Genomic DNA, 15,521 nt, shown 5'->3' with positions numbered 1-15,521 from the left:
GACCAAGATTCTCATGGTGGGCGACCTCCTCGCAGTCATGCAGGTGCAGCAAGAGATCAACGCGATCGTCCACAGCTAGCATTTTCGCCGTCAACAAGATCTTATATGCGTGCTGAGCTCACGCAAACCGAGCCAACACTGTCGCGACGGTATCGTTTAGGCGGCAGTAGGCGTGGCCTTGGCCCGCGAGGAGCGCCGAGTAGCGCGGGTCGTGCGTGCCAAAGATGTCGGCCATGCGCTGACGTTGAAGCGCACTCGACGCCGCGTCCACCTCGTGGGGCACGAGACGATCCACGAGCTCGTTGCGCAGCATGCGTGCGGGTCGCCCCGTCAGACCCCGCGTGACGACACTCGCTGTCGAGCTCGTCGCGGCGGTGATCGCTTCCTTGCGTTGGGGCGGCAGTCCACTCTCGGGCGTCGTGAGAAACGCAGTGCCCACTTGGACCATGTCGGCGCCCAGGGCAAACGCTGCCAGCATGTGCCGGCGGTCCGAGATGCCGCCTATGAGATTCTGTGATACCGATGTGTGCTCGATGGGATGGCGTTGTACCGGCAGCAATGACAGGCACCTTGACCGCGTCGCAGATCTGAGGAATGAGCGCCATGCTCCCAAGCATCGAGCCAGTGCTGTCGCCCAGGAACGAGCTGCGGTGGCCACCCGCCTCGCTGCCTACAACGTCTTTTGAGAACCGATCGCGTCGTGACTTTGAGTACCTTGGGCGATGATGGCGTCGACACCCGCAGCTTCGAGCGCGATGGCCTCCTCGACCGTCGTGGCGGTGCCAAGCACGATTGCAAACTTCTGGCAGGCGCGGACGAGCGCCGGATCGAGGACGCCAAAACAAAAGCTGACGACGCGCGGCTGCACGTCGAGAATGACCTGCATCTGGTCCTCGAGCACGCTCGGGATCGCTGCCTGCGGGAACGGGCGCGGCGTCGTGTCGAGGCCGAGCTCGGCGCGCACTGGTTGCAGGAGCGACTCGTATGCGTCCCAGCCGGTCTTGGACTCGGGCGTCGATGGCGCCGCGTCGACAAAGACGTTGACGTTGAAGTTCTTGTCGGGCACGAGCGCCGTGATGTCGGCCAAGGCGGCGCGGAGCGCGTCGGGCGCCTTGTAGCCGGCGCCGTACGAACCTAAAGCGCCGTGGCGATGGACCGCCGCCACGAGGGCCGGCGTCGAGACGTTGTACATGGGCGCTTGGATCACGGGCAGCTGGAGCCCGAGGCGCTGCATGAGCTTCGTGGTTGCTGCCATGTTGCACGATGCGATCTGCGGAACTCGGCGGCCTTCGTGCCCAAAATGGCCTCGCAATCCACTTGCCGATCCAACAAATGTCTCAATTCCGGTTAACACTTATTTATCCGTAATTCCCCCGCCAATGCACTCCACTGGGTCTTGGCTTGACTTGGTCCATTGGGTTTGTTTGGCTTATCGAGCCTTTTGCTTGCTACTCAGTAGACGCGAACTGTGGAGAGGGATACAAGCAGTAGGTCTCTCCATGGTTCGGCTCGAAAAATGGAGCGGAGCCACAGCAAGATCGACCGAACCGTCGGCTCCACGGCTCGAGCCGGCCTATGGAGAGGCCTACTGGCTCGAGGTTGGGCTAGAGTAACACAAGTCGCAAGGCTAGAGATTCAATTGCGATATTGCCCAATATGGTATTGCGTGTTTGTACGATATACACAAAATTTTGAAGCCCACTGGGAAGCAGGTCCCCCATGCCTCACAACATTGGCCAAGGTCGATCGGCAACATCGCGTAGAAGACGTTTTAGAGCCGAATGATGCGGTCGACCTCGTTGCGGAAATGTGGCGTCGGCCATTTGCGCACAAAACGAGTCAAGGTAATGATTTATCCCAGCGCGGTATCAATGTGACGAGACGTCATTTGCCATAAATAGTATGTATGTGCATACGACAATGGTCACCCGAACCTCGATGGCCACAGATAAGTATGTCGATTGCATACCGGTAGCGCTAGTGGTGGACCTGACCATGGCCTGTCCTTTCGGTGTGTTTGACATTAATCGAAGTGTCAAACACTGGAAGCCTGCCACTCTATTAGCCCACTGACGGATACGTCTTTGTGGTTCGCGGTATGAGCACGCCAGCTTCGCGCCCGCTTTCGTTTCTCTTTGGTTCAAGGACGGTCTCGCACGGCGGTCCCATGCCCGAATAAGATCTTATTAGCCCTGGCTTGTAGCGCCGGCATGGGCCAACTCTACTACACAAACGACCCTTGCTGCAAAAGGGTCTGCCTGTCCGAGCCAGCTGTTCACGTCTACAGCGTTTCTGGGCCCATGTCACACGTGGCCAGTCGCGTTGGACTCAACGTGTCGTACCACTCTACCCGCTTGCATTCGCTTTCTTTGCAGTTTGCCATTCACCTCGCCTCGACACCATGTACCTCGTCACGTGGCCGATCCGCGCGTACCTTGCGTGGAGTGTCCTTGCTCTTCTGTACTTTGTCGCGGTGCCGAGCGTCCTTCTCTCGAGCTTCCTCCGGCCGCTCGTCCCGCTGGCTGACGCTGCGATCGCCGGCGGCTGCGTCGGTCTCTGTCTCGTCGTCTCCGGCCTCGTGCACGCGCGCCGCGCCGCCAAATTGGCGTCCACGACCCCGCTGTTGCTCGTGCTGTTTGGTGCCGTCGGTCTCTGCGCGCTCATGGGTCTTCCTGCTCTCTTGGCGACGAGCTCTACCTACTGGCCAGATGCCTCTCGCGTAGAGTACACCGCCAAAGACGTGGCCAAGATGGAGGCAAACCAAATGGAATGGTATTCCCAGCGTTCCTACAGCTCGAATGGGTACCTCGTCGAAACGTACTCGGACTGCTCCAATCGTGGCATCGAGTACAGCGCTCAGTATGCGCTGGAAGAGACCTACTGTGCGCGTGAGGGTAAATCGTACTGCGCGGCCTTTCCTCTGCGGCAGACGCTCGTCCAACCGCGCATCTTTGACAACAAGACGGACACAAGTCGTATCCAGGCGCTGCTCAACACATCATCGACCTTCTTTGGCGTCCCGATCGACGACGCGACGACCCTCTTGCAATTTTGCGACAAAGTCAATTCTAGTGTACTGGCGGCCGAGCGTTCGATCAATGTTGCGTGCGATGGCTGCCGTCACGCGGTGGCAACGCCGGACGACACGTCGTCTTTTGGCGACTGGATCCACGAGCATTGTCCGCTGACCAAAGTCGACGCAACGGCGGCCGTGTGCATCATGGGCGCTAGCCCCAAGCTGTACCCGTTTCTGCTGACGTATCCGCAAGCCAAGACTTGCCGTCGACAGTATTTGAGCCAAATGTACCAAACAAGTCGTTTGCTACTTTGCTACGAAGCGCAGTTCAGTGGCTTGCTCAAGCAGCTCCTGGAGGCACTTGCGTACTCTGCGTTGGCTCTCTCCGTGCTGGCATTTCCTGTCTTTTGGGCACTTGTGGTTGCCCAGTGCAAGCGTGATGAGATGGATGAAGACGACGAGCTCATGTACGAAGCGATGACCGCGCGGCCGTCAACATTAGGATAATGCCTCAAAAATCAACTCTACCCTTTCATGACACACATTTTCTAGCGTTAGCATTCAGTCGAGAATGCGTCAGCACGGTATAAAAGAGCGCTCTACTTCTGAGCCGCGACGACTTGACACCGCCGCAGCCTCGCAGCTGCCACGATAGTGAGCGTAGCCTCCAACAACGAGTTGCGAGCACGAGCACTCTCACGGTGCCAGCCAATGTATACGCTTTCGAAGGTTTTCAAAGGATACGAAATGCGATTCTACAGTATATTAACTGATGCATTTTTGGCTGATGCTACCACGTGGAGTATAAAGTGTGCTTGAATATGCGAAATCGCAGGTTTTTAAAGGGCACTTTGCTGTCGGTTGTCGCACGGCGCGGGGTAATATCAAGTCTCAGAGGTGTACACCCGTTGACGTATGGCACGGGCGTTGACGAAACAGCGTTTTGATTGGCTGCATTCGCCTGCTGGCGCCAGTGGCCCGCAAGCCTGGACGACCTGGCGCGTCATCGTCTCACATGATTGGCCAGACGCCTTGTGACGTCACGCGCGATCCACGGTGAACTTGATGAGCGGTTCATTTTCGATTCCTTCCGACGATGGCCCTTCGGTACACGCCGCAGCGCGTGCTCACGCAGTTGCCCGAGTTTGTTCGGTGCGCTCTTTCGACTCGCAACTTTGAGGACAACTAAGATCGTATATGTAGCGTGGCGCTCCAGTATGTGATTGTCTTTGTCTCGATTCACTATTTGCAGTGGATGTGGGCGGCGACCGCCGTCCTTCTCTATCTCTACTACGTACAGCAATGCTCGTTTGAGAATTCTCTCAGATCTTATGCACATCTAGATGGGCTATGGCTACGTGGCCGTGGCGCTCATCGCACTCTACCTCCCGACGTACTTGAACGGCGCGCACCGCAAGGTCACGCCCGCGACGGGTGGGAAGCAGTGGACGAGCTTGCGCAACCACGGCATGTGGAACCTCATGTGCGAATACCTCGGGTACGTTTGATAGATTCAAAATGCCGACATCCCGATGGTCTTTTGTAGCTTGGAAATTGTCCGCGAAGAAGCGCTGGATGCCACCAAGCAGGTGTGTGACTCGATTCCGATTGCGGGATTCGGTGTATTGATGATGTGATTAGTACATCTTTGCCTACCACCCGCACGGCATCCTTATACTCTCGCGGCTCTCGTACTACGCTGGCAACTTTGACGCGCTCTTTCCCGGCATCCACGCCCGCGGTGCGCGACAAGCTTGCTTGTGATTGGCAGCTCATCGACGGCGTCCACTAGTCCTCGCCGCGACGCCCATGTTTTATGTCCCGTTGGGCCGCGAGATCTGCCTCTGGTACGCAACACTGTCAATAAAACGATGGAGTCGAACGAAGCACCTGACTAGGCTCGACGCGGTCGACGCGTCGCGGGCCACGGCCCAAAAAGTCCTCGACAACAAGCTCAGCATCATTGTGTACCCGGGCGGCTCGAAGGAAATCTTCCAGACCAACCCCAACTCAAAAGAGGTACCTGACTGGAGCGACGGACTCTGTAACTGAATGGGTGTAGACGGTGCTCGTGTTGAACCATCGCCTCGGGTTCATCAAGCTCGCCATCAAGAACGGCGTCGAGCTCGTGCCGATTTTCGTCTTTGGCGAAAAGTGGATGTACAAGTATGTCAATACCTCTTTCTATGACAACTTGTACAACAATGGAGGATGAATAGCATGTGGAACCCGCCAAAGTCGGTCACCGAAGCGTTCTTGACGTACCTCAAGGTCCCGATGCTGCTCTTCTGGGGCCGCTTCTGCACGTGGATGCCGTACCAGTTTACGGGCAAGCGCAAGTTTGGTGTTGTCTACGGCAAACCAATCCCGGTATTTTTGTTGAATTCTTTGATGATTTATTTGATTGTTTCTTTGTTGATGGCGACTAGGTCCAGCAGAGCGATAACCCGACCGACGACGAGGTTGCTGCAGTCCAGGCCAAATACGTCGCGAGTCTCCAGACGATCTTTTCCTCGTACAAGGCGAGTTTTGGCTACGACGATGACGAAACCCTCGTCATTGCCTAAGAAAACACTTGGTCCTCACAGAAATGACAGAATTTTAGCTGTGCGTTCTCGACTTGTTGCTCGCGACCCCTTCGCCACGACTTTGGACAGGGGACGAGAAGATACGAGTTAGTTATGCGACATGTACTTTAGTCATAGTGCGTCGTGCGCTATCTGAACGGCCACGTCGTGTTCGAGGATCAAGCGTGCTGCGATCTCCTTGTGGCCGTACGCCACCGCCATCGCAAACGCCGACTTGCCGTCCTAGAGACGCGTTCAGTATTTCGCTAACCCAGCATGGGCGACACACAAGCGTCTCGGCAGTCCGGTGGGGGCGGCTCGTCGAGAGCAAGGACGCAACAATGGCGGCATGACCATACTGACACGCGACGATCAATGGGGTGCGGCCGGCCTACGACCCTCGTCGCATCTTCCGCGACATATATGCTATAAGAAACAATTCTACCAAATCGAGGGCGTTGACAGACGCATGGGGGTGTCCGAGGAGCAGCTCGAGGGCCTCGACGTGCCCACACGCGCACGCAATGTGCAGTGCGGTGAGGCCAAACACCTAGTCCATCGAGCATACTCTTCAGTACGTTCAAATATGAAGATATCACTTCTTCGTACCGGGTCTCTTTGGTTGACATTGAGCGTCTCGGCGCCGCACAAGACGGCCATGGTCGTCATGTGCTCGTGGGACACGGCCAAGTGCAAGAGACTAAACCCCGTCTACAACAGACACTATCATGAGAGAGAATGACAATTATGTCCACGTAGTACCTGCAAATCGATGCACAAGCTGGGCGTGTCGTGGGCCACGACGACCACGGGACGGGTCGATGCTTCCTACGCCTGCTGTCAGTGATGCGAACGAGGGGTAGGGTCGTCGATACCACAGCATTGACATGCGCGTGGGGCAGCAAGAGAGCAACAACGTCGGCGTGGCCATTCGTAACTGCATACGTGATGCTCCGTCCGCCAATCTATGGACAGATTGTACATTTTCGAAGCGCTGCACCTTGACGCACCTTGTCTGTCGCCAACGCATTTGCGCCGCGCTCCAAGAGGTACGCGGCGACATCTCGCCAGCCCGAGAAGCTCGCCAAATGCAACAGCGTCAACCCAATCTGGTAGCGTTGGTCATACATAGTGTCTTGTGGATGCGATCGCGTCGTACCTCGGTTGTCACAGCGAGGCTCGCACCGTGCTGGACAAGGGCCTCGACGGCGCCCAGGTGCCCTTGCTCGACTGCGACACTCAACGCCGTGTAGCCGTCCTACGCAAGATGAATTCGACGACGTCACCATCGCGCGTCGAGCTACCTGAAACACTGCATCAATGTTGCTCACAGCAGGCGCGAGCTGGTGGAGGATCTCGGCCGACCCGAGGTGCGCCGCCAAGACAAGCGGCGACCGGCCGTCCTTGATACGTTTTGAGAATATGTTTTGAGTTGAGTCAAGCACCTTGTCGAGCGCCTCGAGATCGGCGCCGTGCGCAACGAGGACTTCGACGATGCGGACGCTGCGTCGCTGGATCGCCATGTGCAACAGCGTCGACCCCTATTCTCCACTCAACCCGACGGTGTTGACACTAGCGTACGAGGAGGGGCTCGTTGATGCGCACGGAGGGAAGCAAGAGCTCAACAACGTCGGCGTTTTGAACGACAATCGCAATCACAATCGGGGTCACGCCCTTCTACGCTCACACTCAACGTCAAAAACGAATCGAGTTGCGTCAAAAAGAATGATTGAGTTGAGTATGTACCGTCGTGGCCACCGTGACAGTCGCGTGGGCCTTCAAGAGCGCGCGGCAAATCTCAACGTGGCCAAAGCAGCTCGCTTGGTACAGCGCCGTCTTGCCTTCCTAATCACATGCGATACTCCAACACGCGTACAGCGGCAAAGTGTCACTTGGTTGGTGGCGTCCACATCAACGCTGTCGCGATCGTCGAGCAGCCGAAGGACCACTTCGAAATGGCCCTTCTCGGCCGCAGTCACGAGCGGCCGATTCCCATCCTAGTACCCGCACTGTGCACAACTTGTCTTGTGAGCTGTAGACGTACAAAGGACGCCATGTTGATATCGGCGCCGTGTTGCACCAACAGGTCGACAATCACAGTGCTGCCATCCAAACACGCGCGCCAGAGACTCGTCGAGCCGTCCTAGTCCGATACGACTCGTCTTTTTCGTAGAAACAATGATAGAGTCGTACCTCCATGGCCAAGTTGACGTTGGCTTTGGTGCAGAGGCAGCGCACGACCTCCACGTGCTGGTTTTGCGCTGCCATGTACAGGGCCGTATCGCCAAACTAGGCAGTTTGGAGAAAATATTGCGAAATTTGAGATGCGTACGCAGTTGCGTCGGTCGACATCGTGGACTCGAGAAACTAGGTACTCGACAACGCGGGCGTGGCCTTCTTGGGCCGCGATACGCAGTGGAAACACCGCATCCTACGCACGGTCGGTCACCGCATGGCGTTGCCAACCAACGATACCTTGTCGGTCGGGTCCAGTACCGCACCGTGGGCGACAAGCAGGCGTACGACGTCCAAATGTCCATAGTAGGCAGCCACCGCGACGGCCGAGTAGCCATTCTACATCATTGAAGACAGATGCACATATTGTCCTCCAAAGAAGGTACGTTGGAAACGGCATTGACGTCGGAGAGTGGAAGAAGGTACGACACGATCGGCCCCGCCCCGTACTTGGCCGCAAACATGAGCAGCGTCTTGCCTTCCTAGCGCCAACTCAGAGTCAAAGCAAGGGTTGTCTGTTGCCGGTTTCGAACCGCCGCCGTGGCGTTGACACCGTGCCGCACGAGCAGTCGGACGCAGTCGAGGTCGCCATATACACACGCATACTCGAACCCAGTGCGGCCGTTCTAGCACCGATTGCTAATCTTCAGCAATCAATGACGCAACGTACACTATCAACTTGGTCGACATCGACGCGCCGGGACGACAGAAGGAGCTCCAGATACGGTAGCCGGCGCTGCTTGGCCGCTAAGATGAACAACGAGCCGCCCTAGCCACTCAATCATACCAAGGAGTATACATATGCCACTACCATGAACGAAGCGTTTGGGTCTGCGTCGTAGTCGAGGAGCAAGCGCGTCATGGCCAGATCATTGTTGTTGTACGCAGCCCAGAGCGGCACGACGCCCGCCTATAGTACGTCAAACATCGTCCGTCAGAGCGTGCAAGGCTACGTGGTTGGGCAGCTCCGTATCGGCGTTGGCCTCCAATAGCTCTCTTGTCATTTCGAGCAAATTCCGGGCCACGGCCAGCAAAAGCGGCGTGAACCCCGCCTACCGCATCTTTCGTAAACGTCTCTTGCACAGGGCGGCTCACGTACGGTCGAGGCGACGTTGGGGTCGACGCCGCGGGACAAGAGGCGGCGCGCAAATGCCACGTTGTTGCAGTGCACAGCTGTAAACAAAAGCGCCGTCGTGTCGCTCCGGTCCGCAAACGAGACAAAGACTTCGTCTTCGAACCGACCTCCTGGCGCCACCACTGTGCGGTGCAAGAGGCGCTCGATGAGGCCCATGCGTGTTGTCCGGACCGAGAAGTGCAGCGGCGCCAAGTGCCGCAGCAGCATGACGAGGCCAATGTAGCCTTTCTGGCGCGCCATTTGCAGCGGCGAGAGTTGTACCGCCTACGACCATGCACCAAGAACTCCACGTGTCACCACGTCGTGTTGCCATCGAACCTTGGAGACAAGCGTTGGATTGGCGCCGTACCGAAGGAGGAGCTTGATCATCTCCACGTGGTGGCGCTGAACCGCAAGCAAAAGCGGTGTCATACTCGTTGGTCGCGCGTCCACGTGGGCGTTGTAGTCGAGCAAGAGCTGCGCCAGCGGGATGTGCCCCAAGCGCACGGCAATGTGCAGCGCCGTCTACGCGATATGAGCGCGCGTGACGCAGTGTTGACCGCGCCTGCTCCGCTCCAATGTTGACGTCGGCGCCGTGGTTGAGCAAGAGCGTACAGATCGGGACGTCACCGCGCGTCGCGGCGGCCACCAGCGGGGCCGTTGCGTCCTACAATATGTGTGTCTTGAGACATCGATTTGGGAATGGCGGGTTGCACCGGCAGCGGCACTGCGGTGACGTGGGCGCCGTGCTGGAGCAAGAGGCGAACGATGCTCCGATGACCGCGCGTGGTCGCCGCCAGCAGCGGAGTCACGCCCTACGCGTCCTGTCTGTGAGATGATCGACGGAGGCGAACGGGCGCACCGCGTCGTCAACCATCTCGGTGGCCGCACCAGCGTCCAAGAGTCGCGCGACAAGGTCGACATTGCCGGAGCGAGCAGCGACCACGAGCGCTGACGGGCGAAGCATCTAGCAGAAGTCATGCATGGAGCGTTTGTGGGCCGCTGCTGGTGGTCGCTCGTGCACGTCTTGGGCGTCGACGAGGCCGCCGCTATGTGCTGTGGCTGCATGCGACTGCTGGCCATGCGAGACGGCGCGGAGGTAGGCAGAAGGGTCGGGTACCGCGTCGGTCCCGTCGGCGTCAGGGTGTTGCATGCGTCCACCTTGCACCGAGAAACCGGATAATCGCCGCAGAGGCAACGCAGCAATTCGCATACAAAAGTACAAATCGCTCTTTTGTAGCCAATCAAATGACGTTGTAGGCCGGCAGCATGACGCCTTGTGCGAATACAACGTCAAGGTGTCCGAAGCATGCTGGCGCACAAGAACAGGTCACCTTGCGAAGCTTGTTTTGGAGGCTATAACGCATCTCGAAAGGCGTCAAAGGTCAGCGCTATTGCCACGTCATTCAAAGACTGGTAGCCTTTGTCGAGCACGCATGTTGCTACCGGTACAGGTACTACATGTACCGGTATATGCCAACACTGCGAGAAGCTTTTGCGTATCGTAGCTGCGATTGGAAATGGATCGCGTAATGGCCAACGCTTAAGGTCGAGAGCTGGTGCGTGGAGACCTCGCCAATGCGTCCACGACGGTCCGAGCTTGCCGGCTCTACCTTCGTCGTTCCCGCGTCCTGGGATGCAGGACGTTGTCATCGTCGGGTCTTCTCGTGTTTGACATTCGTTTTTGCATGTATGCCTATGGAAGAAGAGTTCTTGCGGTCTCTGGCACGGTGACCAAGGCACTCGTCTCGCTCCAAGGTACGCTGCTGTGCCACGTAGTAGTGCATCGCAGTATTGACGTCAACATAGCACAGTCCGGACGAGCTATCGTCAACGGATGGCGCCGAGCACGTACCCGTTATATGCCCCGGAGCAATTGACTTCCGATCGACGACTTCCATGGCTTGCGGCTTCTTTAGTCGGCTGGCGAGGCCGGACGTGCCCCAACGCGACCTTTCTGATGCGAAACCCACCAGGATTACCAAACACTGGATGTCGACGAAACAGAATATTGGTATGACCAAAAACGGGGCGACGCGCTGGGTCCAGCCGCGCGACGTAGAGCAACGTGGCAGCTCTCTTGGCAAGGACACGGACGTTTGTCGGATCAGGATGTGTCCATCTCTTGGGCGTCGCGTCAACAGGACGTTTGTTGGCGTGCGATTAGCCAAACCAGCAGCTGGTCGTCCGGATACGCAGCGCAGGAGGCACGGTGTCATTTTGCAACTTGCCAATGGCGACCGTCGTGCGCTTCCCGACCGAGCGCGTGCTCCCGCACTTTCCCGAGGCGATTCGGTAGAGTATTGTCCTTAGTTCGAATGACAATTATGCACACGCTACGTAGCACCTTTTTGCAGCTCTCGGTGGCCTTTGTCTCGATCCACTACCTCTTGTGGTTTTGGGTCGCCGTCGCGGGCCTCTACTACCTCTACGCGGTACTACGCTTGTCGATACGGCACTGACCAAGATGGCCTCCTATTAGATTGGCTATGGCTATGTGAGCGCGGCTGTCGTCGCGCTCTACCTGCCGTCGTATCTCAACGGCGCGCACCGCAAGCTCACGCCGGCGACCGGCGGTATGCAGTGGGACGGTCTCCGCATGCACTGGCTGTGGAAGCTCATGTGCGAATACGTTGGGTACGTCCTTCGTCAGCATCTATCCCTTACCTACCATCGAACTAGCCTCGAAATTGTCCGGGAACAAGCGCTCGACGCGTCCAAGCAGGTACGGTCGTCAGCGTCCTCGTCTCTCATGCTGGATGGATGTAGTACATCTTTGGCTTTCACCCGCATGGCATCCTCGTCCTCTCGCGCATGTCGTGCTACGCTGGCAACTGGGAGAAAGTGCATCCGGGCATCGAAGTCCGCGGTACATCACTACCATGGCGCTTGTACTCATGATAAGGGGATGCTAGCACTCGGCGCGACGCCCATGTTTTACGTGCCCCTCGGGCGTGAATTGTGCCTCTGGTGCGTCTGTCTGTTTGCACGCAACACCAAGCGAACTGGTTCATAGGCTCGGCGCCGTGGATGCGTCGCGCTCGACCGCGCAAAAGGTCCTCGACAAGAAGCTCAGCATCGTCGTCTACCCGGGCGGTTCAAAAGAAATCTTCTTGACCAACCCCAACATCAAGCAAGTACGACAAGTCGATTGAGCTGTCGCACATTGTCTTATTGTGTGCACGCTGTAGACCGAACTCGTGCTCAAGAAGCGTCTCGGGTTCATCAAACTCGCCATCAAGAACGGCGCCGACCTCGTGCCGACCTTTGTGTTTGGCGAAAAGTGGATGTACAAGTACGTCTCTCCTTCCTTATGCCCCGGTGCCGACACGATCGGTGCTAGCCTGTGGAACCCGCCGAAAGGACTGCGCGCGACGGTACTCCAAGTGTTCAAAGTGCCGCTGCTTCTCTTTTGGGGCTGCTGGTGCACGTGGGTCCCGCTGCGTCTCGCGGGCAAGCGCCACATGGGCATCGTCTACGGCGCGCCGATTGCGGTATATCCATATTGTTATAGTGGTCTCGTACAATGACATATTGTCCTCGATATATCAGGTCGAACAAAAAGACGATCCGACCGACGACGACTGCCTCGCGTACCACGCCACGTACTCGGCCGCTCTGCAGCGCATCTTTGATACGTACAAGAGTGACTTTGGCTACGACGACGACGAGACGCTCGTCATCTCCTAAGCCACTCGACTTGCGACGGCCGCGGCGACTAGACACCTTGACCCTATACGAAATAAGAAATATAATGTCTTATTGGCCATCAAATCGAGTGTTGGTTTCAGGGCCGACCCGGGAATAGCCTGTCGACATGCTCGTCCGATCGGCGCTCTCCGCCCTCGCCGTCGCGGCGCTGAGCTGTGCACAGTAGCGTCTCCAAGCTGCAATGAACACAAGACAAAGACACGGTGTAGGACGACGCTGGTCGCGCGCCACTTGACCGTACACGTATCGCCCGGCGAGGACGTGGTCGTGGCGCTCAAGGGCTACAGTACGAGTGGCCGCCAGTTGTCCTACGCGATCACGTCGCTGCCCACGCAGGGCGCGTTGTACCAGCTCTCGCAGGTCTATAGCGACTACGGCTACGACCCCAAGAAGGCAGCGAGCCCGGTGGCGTCCACGCCAAGCCTCGTGACCGGCTCCAAGGCGCGCGTGGTGTTTTCGCGGCCGTTCTCGTCGTCGCCGCTCGACACCAAGGTACTGTCGCGCGTGTACAATATTGTCACTCGGAGCCCACACAATATTGTCAATTAGTTTACCGAGTTTACGTACACGGTCTACGACGGCAGCGTCACGTCCGCACCCGGCATCATCACCGTCTCGCACAACGCGGCCGTCATGACGAGCCACTTCAACTTTGATACAGACGGCTGGCAGCTCATTCAAAACCAGCAAGCGACGCAGGTGCGCCTAGGACACTGTGGTGCAGTGCACGTAATTTGTCGTCTGTGCAGCCCATCTTTGACCCGACAAGCCGGGGACCATTGAGCTACTATGTTTACGCCACCGGTACGAGTGTCGTGACAACTTGTGCAACATTGGGAATATAGAGGCCATGATTCAAACCAACCCGCAATCCGGGACCGACATGGTCCTCTGGTACTTCGCCGCGCCGCTCAAGTTTCTCGGGAATCAGTGGTACACGTACGGAGGTGTCCTCAGCTTCCTTCTCGCGGCGTCCGAAGGCGACTTTACCGCGCGCAACGACCCGTCCCAGGCGCCGCTCGTGCTGCTCGACTGCGCGACCTGCAATCTCAACGCGGGTGTCCGCTTGGCGTGGGCCCAGAGCAACTCGCCGCAGTTTGATGGCGCGACCACAGCGTATACCGTTCCGCTCCTCGAGTCGGCGGGGTGGCGCCAAGACCCAAAGAACACGCTGCTGCCGTGGACGATCCCGTCCCAATGTCAGTTTCTCGAGGTGCTCTCGAAGCTCAGCGGTCTCTACATCCTCGGCGACTTTACGACTCGGTACGAGACAGTGGCACTGGACACGGTCCAGTACCAACACGGCCCGGGTTATCCGCTCAACTGCTACTAGTCGACGCCGCTACATAAGCTACCATAGATTTGAATCCGACAAAATCGGTCGTATGTACAGTATTGACGATCAGCGACTTCTCTAGTGCAAACGCGGTGCCGGGAGGACGTCGACGTTGGGAAGGAGAAGCGAGGCCTGGATCGGGTAGTGGTCGGACGGGTACCGGCCATCGCGCGACTCGGTGATGACTTCGGTCGTAAGCACCTTCAGGTTCCGCGGCCGGTACAAGATCCAGTCAATGTGGTTCTCAGCGCGGACGACGTCGGCGACCTTTTCGCCGTCGTTGTCGACACCGGCCCACCCGTGGTACGTGTACGAGACGTCGCCGATCGTGTGGTCGGCGGTCTGCCACGCCTCGGCGAGGTTCGCGCCGTCTTCGGATGTCAAGTACGAGTAGACGGACGTGTGGCGGTACGTGTTGAAGTCGCCGACCACAAACACTGGCAGCGACGCATCGAACGACTGGATGCGGTCCCAGATGAGGGCCGCGCTCTTGATCCGCGACTCTTCGCTGCGGTGGTCAAACTGCGTGTTGATAAAGATAAACTCTTGGCGCGTCGCCTTGAGGCGGAAGCGACACCACGTGACCATGCGCACGCACGGCGCGCCCCACGCCGTCTCATGCGGCACCTCGGGCGTATCCGAGAGCCAGTAGTTGTCGCCGTCGACGCGCTCGAGGACGTCGGCGTCGTAGAAGATCTGCTCAAACTCGCCGTTGGGCTCGCGCTCGACGCCGAACCGCTCGTAATTGCCGGCCAAGTTGGCGTGGAGCTCGGCAAGCTGGTCCTTCAGGCCCTCTTGCGTGCCCATGATGACGGGATGGTACCGGTCCACAAGGTCGTACACGTGCTGCTTGCGGTAGTCCCAGCTGTTGTAGCCGTCGTTGGCGCCCGCGAAGCGCAAGTTGAACGTCATGATTGCGAGCGGCGTCGGCGGTAGCGCAACCTGCCGCAGCGCCCGCCCGGGCTCACCGCCACTCGGCGCACTCGGCGTCAAGACAAAGAAGAGAAAGACGACAAAGGTGAAGGCGCCGACCGCCGTCTTGATGCGCACGGGCAGCGCGTCCTCGTCGTGCTTGTACGGGTTGCGCATCGCCCGCTGGCTCAAGCGCGCTTGGAACGGGTCCATCTCGCACCTCGCTTCTTACTGTCTACGTGGCCAACGTCGTGTCAAACCGGTATCCGGAGGATACCGGTTGACGTCCCGCCTGTCCCGCCACCTGCGCCCCGCCGCATGGCACAGCGCCAGAGTCGAGTCGCTGCAACGACAGATGCAACGAGCCGCTTCGACGAAGGCTCAGAGGATCGGAAGCTGTCTTAGCAGCCCAAGGTTCTGCGATATACCAAGTAGTGAGCTTCTGCTTTGGTCAGGACGGGTCGGTGACGTGGCAGGGGTTGGCACCCAGATGCCACCAGCATACTCGTAGCAACACCAACAAACTCGTCGGTCATGCGGTGTCTTTTCGGCGCCTTGCGTTTCCCAAGAGGTCTCCCAGAGGTCTTCTAGTTACCAGCGTAGTCCCAATAAGAGCCTGGACGGTGTTTG

The 15,521-nt window shown here is 58.0% G+C and overlaps 8 protein-coding genes across 8 annotated transcripts in view; 5 read left to right on the top strand and 3 right to left on the bottom strand.

Annotated features, from left to right (window-relative positions):
• The window catches only part of SDRG_00230 (hypothetical protein), a gene marked incomplete at its 3' end in the record, with an annotated part of 1,582 nt that extends 1,503 nt beyond the window's left edge, over positions 1-79 (top strand). The window contains exon 2 of the mRNA XM_008605698.1: positions 36-79. Coding sequence (XP_008603920.1) covers positions 36-79 — 44 coding nt within the window. The remainder of the gene's footprint in view (positions 1-35) is intronic.
• SDRG_00229 (hypothetical protein) lies at positions 39-1,324 on the bottom strand. Its single transcript, XM_008605697.1, has 3 exons — positions 715-1,324; positions 551-670; positions 39-501 (listed from the first exon to the last, which is right to left on the bottom strand). The coding sequence occupies exons 1-3, from the start codon at positions 1,253-1,255 to the stop codon at positions 119-121; spliced, it is 1,044 nt and encodes a 347-aa protein (XP_008603919.1). The 5' UTR covers positions 1,256-1,324; the 3' UTR covers positions 39-118.
• Positions 1,325-2,317: 993 nt separating this feature from the next.
• Positions 2,318-3,558, top strand: SDRG_00228 (hypothetical protein). The gene has a single exon (XM_008605696.1). The coding sequence runs from the start codon at positions 2,402-2,404 to the stop codon at positions 3,521-3,523; it is 1,122 nt and encodes a 373-aa protein (XP_008603918.1). The 5' UTR covers positions 2,318-2,401; the 3' UTR covers positions 3,524-3,558.
• Positions 3,559-4,106: 548 nt separating this feature from the next.
• On the top strand, positions 4,107-5,657 carry SDRG_00227 (hypothetical protein). The gene is made up of 10 exons (XM_008605695.1): positions 4,107-4,168; positions 4,220-4,310; positions 4,360-4,514; positions 4,563-4,605; positions 4,658-4,757; positions 4,809-4,863; positions 4,915-5,035; positions 5,079-5,182; positions 5,236-5,386; positions 5,446-5,657. Exons 1-10 carry the CDS (start codon positions 4,113-4,115, stop codon positions 5,581-5,583), a joined length of 1,014 nt encoding a protein of 337 aa, XP_008603917.1. The 5' UTR covers positions 4,107-4,112; the 3' UTR covers positions 5,584-5,657.
• On the bottom strand, positions 5,622-9,809 carry SDRG_00226 (hypothetical protein; the record flags this gene model as incomplete). Its single annotated transcript, XM_008605694.1, has 27 exons — positions 5,622-5,826; positions 5,873-5,974; positions 6,029-6,133; positions 6,193-6,294; positions 6,346-6,411; positions 6,459-6,548; positions 6,594-6,692; positions 6,743-6,841; positions 6,888-6,986; positions 7,029-7,124; positions 7,165-7,260; positions 7,330-7,428; positions 7,476-7,580; positions 7,628-7,726; positions 7,777-7,872; positions 7,916-8,014; positions 8,059-8,157; positions 8,205-8,300; positions 8,352-8,444; positions 8,498-8,587; positions 8,630-8,728; positions 8,772-8,870; positions 8,918-9,217; positions 9,272-9,457; positions 9,519-9,599; positions 9,649-9,747; positions 9,795-9,809. 27 exons carry the CDS (start codon positions 9,807-9,809, stop codon positions 5,716-5,718), a joined length of 2,820 nt encoding a protein of 939 aa, XP_008603916.1. The 3' UTR covers positions 5,622-5,715.
• Positions 9,810-11,165: 1,356 nt separating this feature from the next.
• SDRG_00225 (hypothetical protein) lies at positions 11,166-12,622 on the top strand (the record flags this gene model as incomplete). Its single annotated transcript, XM_008605693.1, has 10 exons — positions 11,166-11,227; positions 11,277-11,367; positions 11,415-11,569; positions 11,615-11,657; positions 11,702-11,801; positions 11,848-11,902; positions 11,949-12,069; positions 12,124-12,227; positions 12,276-12,426; positions 12,485-12,622. The coding sequence occupies 10 exons, from the start codon at positions 11,166-11,168 to the stop codon at positions 12,620-12,622; spliced, it is 1,020 nt and encodes a 339-aa protein (XP_008603915.1).
• A 101-nt stretch (positions 12,623-12,723) lies between these two features.
• Positions 12,724-14,052, top strand: SDRG_00224 (hypothetical protein). The gene is made up of 5 exons (XM_008605692.1): positions 12,724-12,805; positions 12,853-13,135; positions 13,193-13,342; positions 13,393-13,447; positions 13,489-14,052. Exons 1-5 carry the CDS (start codon positions 12,750-12,752, stop codon positions 13,974-13,976), a joined length of 1,032 nt encoding a protein of 343 aa, XP_008603914.1. The 5' UTR covers positions 12,724-12,749; the 3' UTR covers positions 13,977-14,052.
• SDRG_00223 (hypothetical protein) lies at positions 13,911-15,144 on the bottom strand. Its single transcript, XM_008605691.1, has one exon. The coding sequence runs from the start codon at positions 15,102-15,104 to the stop codon at positions 14,058-14,060; it is 1,047 nt and encodes a 348-aa protein (XP_008603913.1). The 5' UTR covers positions 15,105-15,144; the 3' UTR covers positions 13,911-14,057.
• Between the last annotated feature and the right edge of the window lie 377 nt (positions 15,145-15,521).

This window comes from Saprolegnia diclina (assembly GCF_000281045.1).
Source record: "Saprolegnia diclina VS20 unplaced genomic scaffold supercont1.1, whole genome shotgun sequence".
Lineage (NCBI taxonomy): Eukaryota > Oomycota > Saprolegniomycetes > Saprolegniales > Saprolegniaceae > Saprolegnia > Saprolegnia diclina.
The sequence above is the reverse complement of the archived record's forward strand: the minus strand, read 5'-3'. Positions and strand labels throughout refer to the sequence as shown.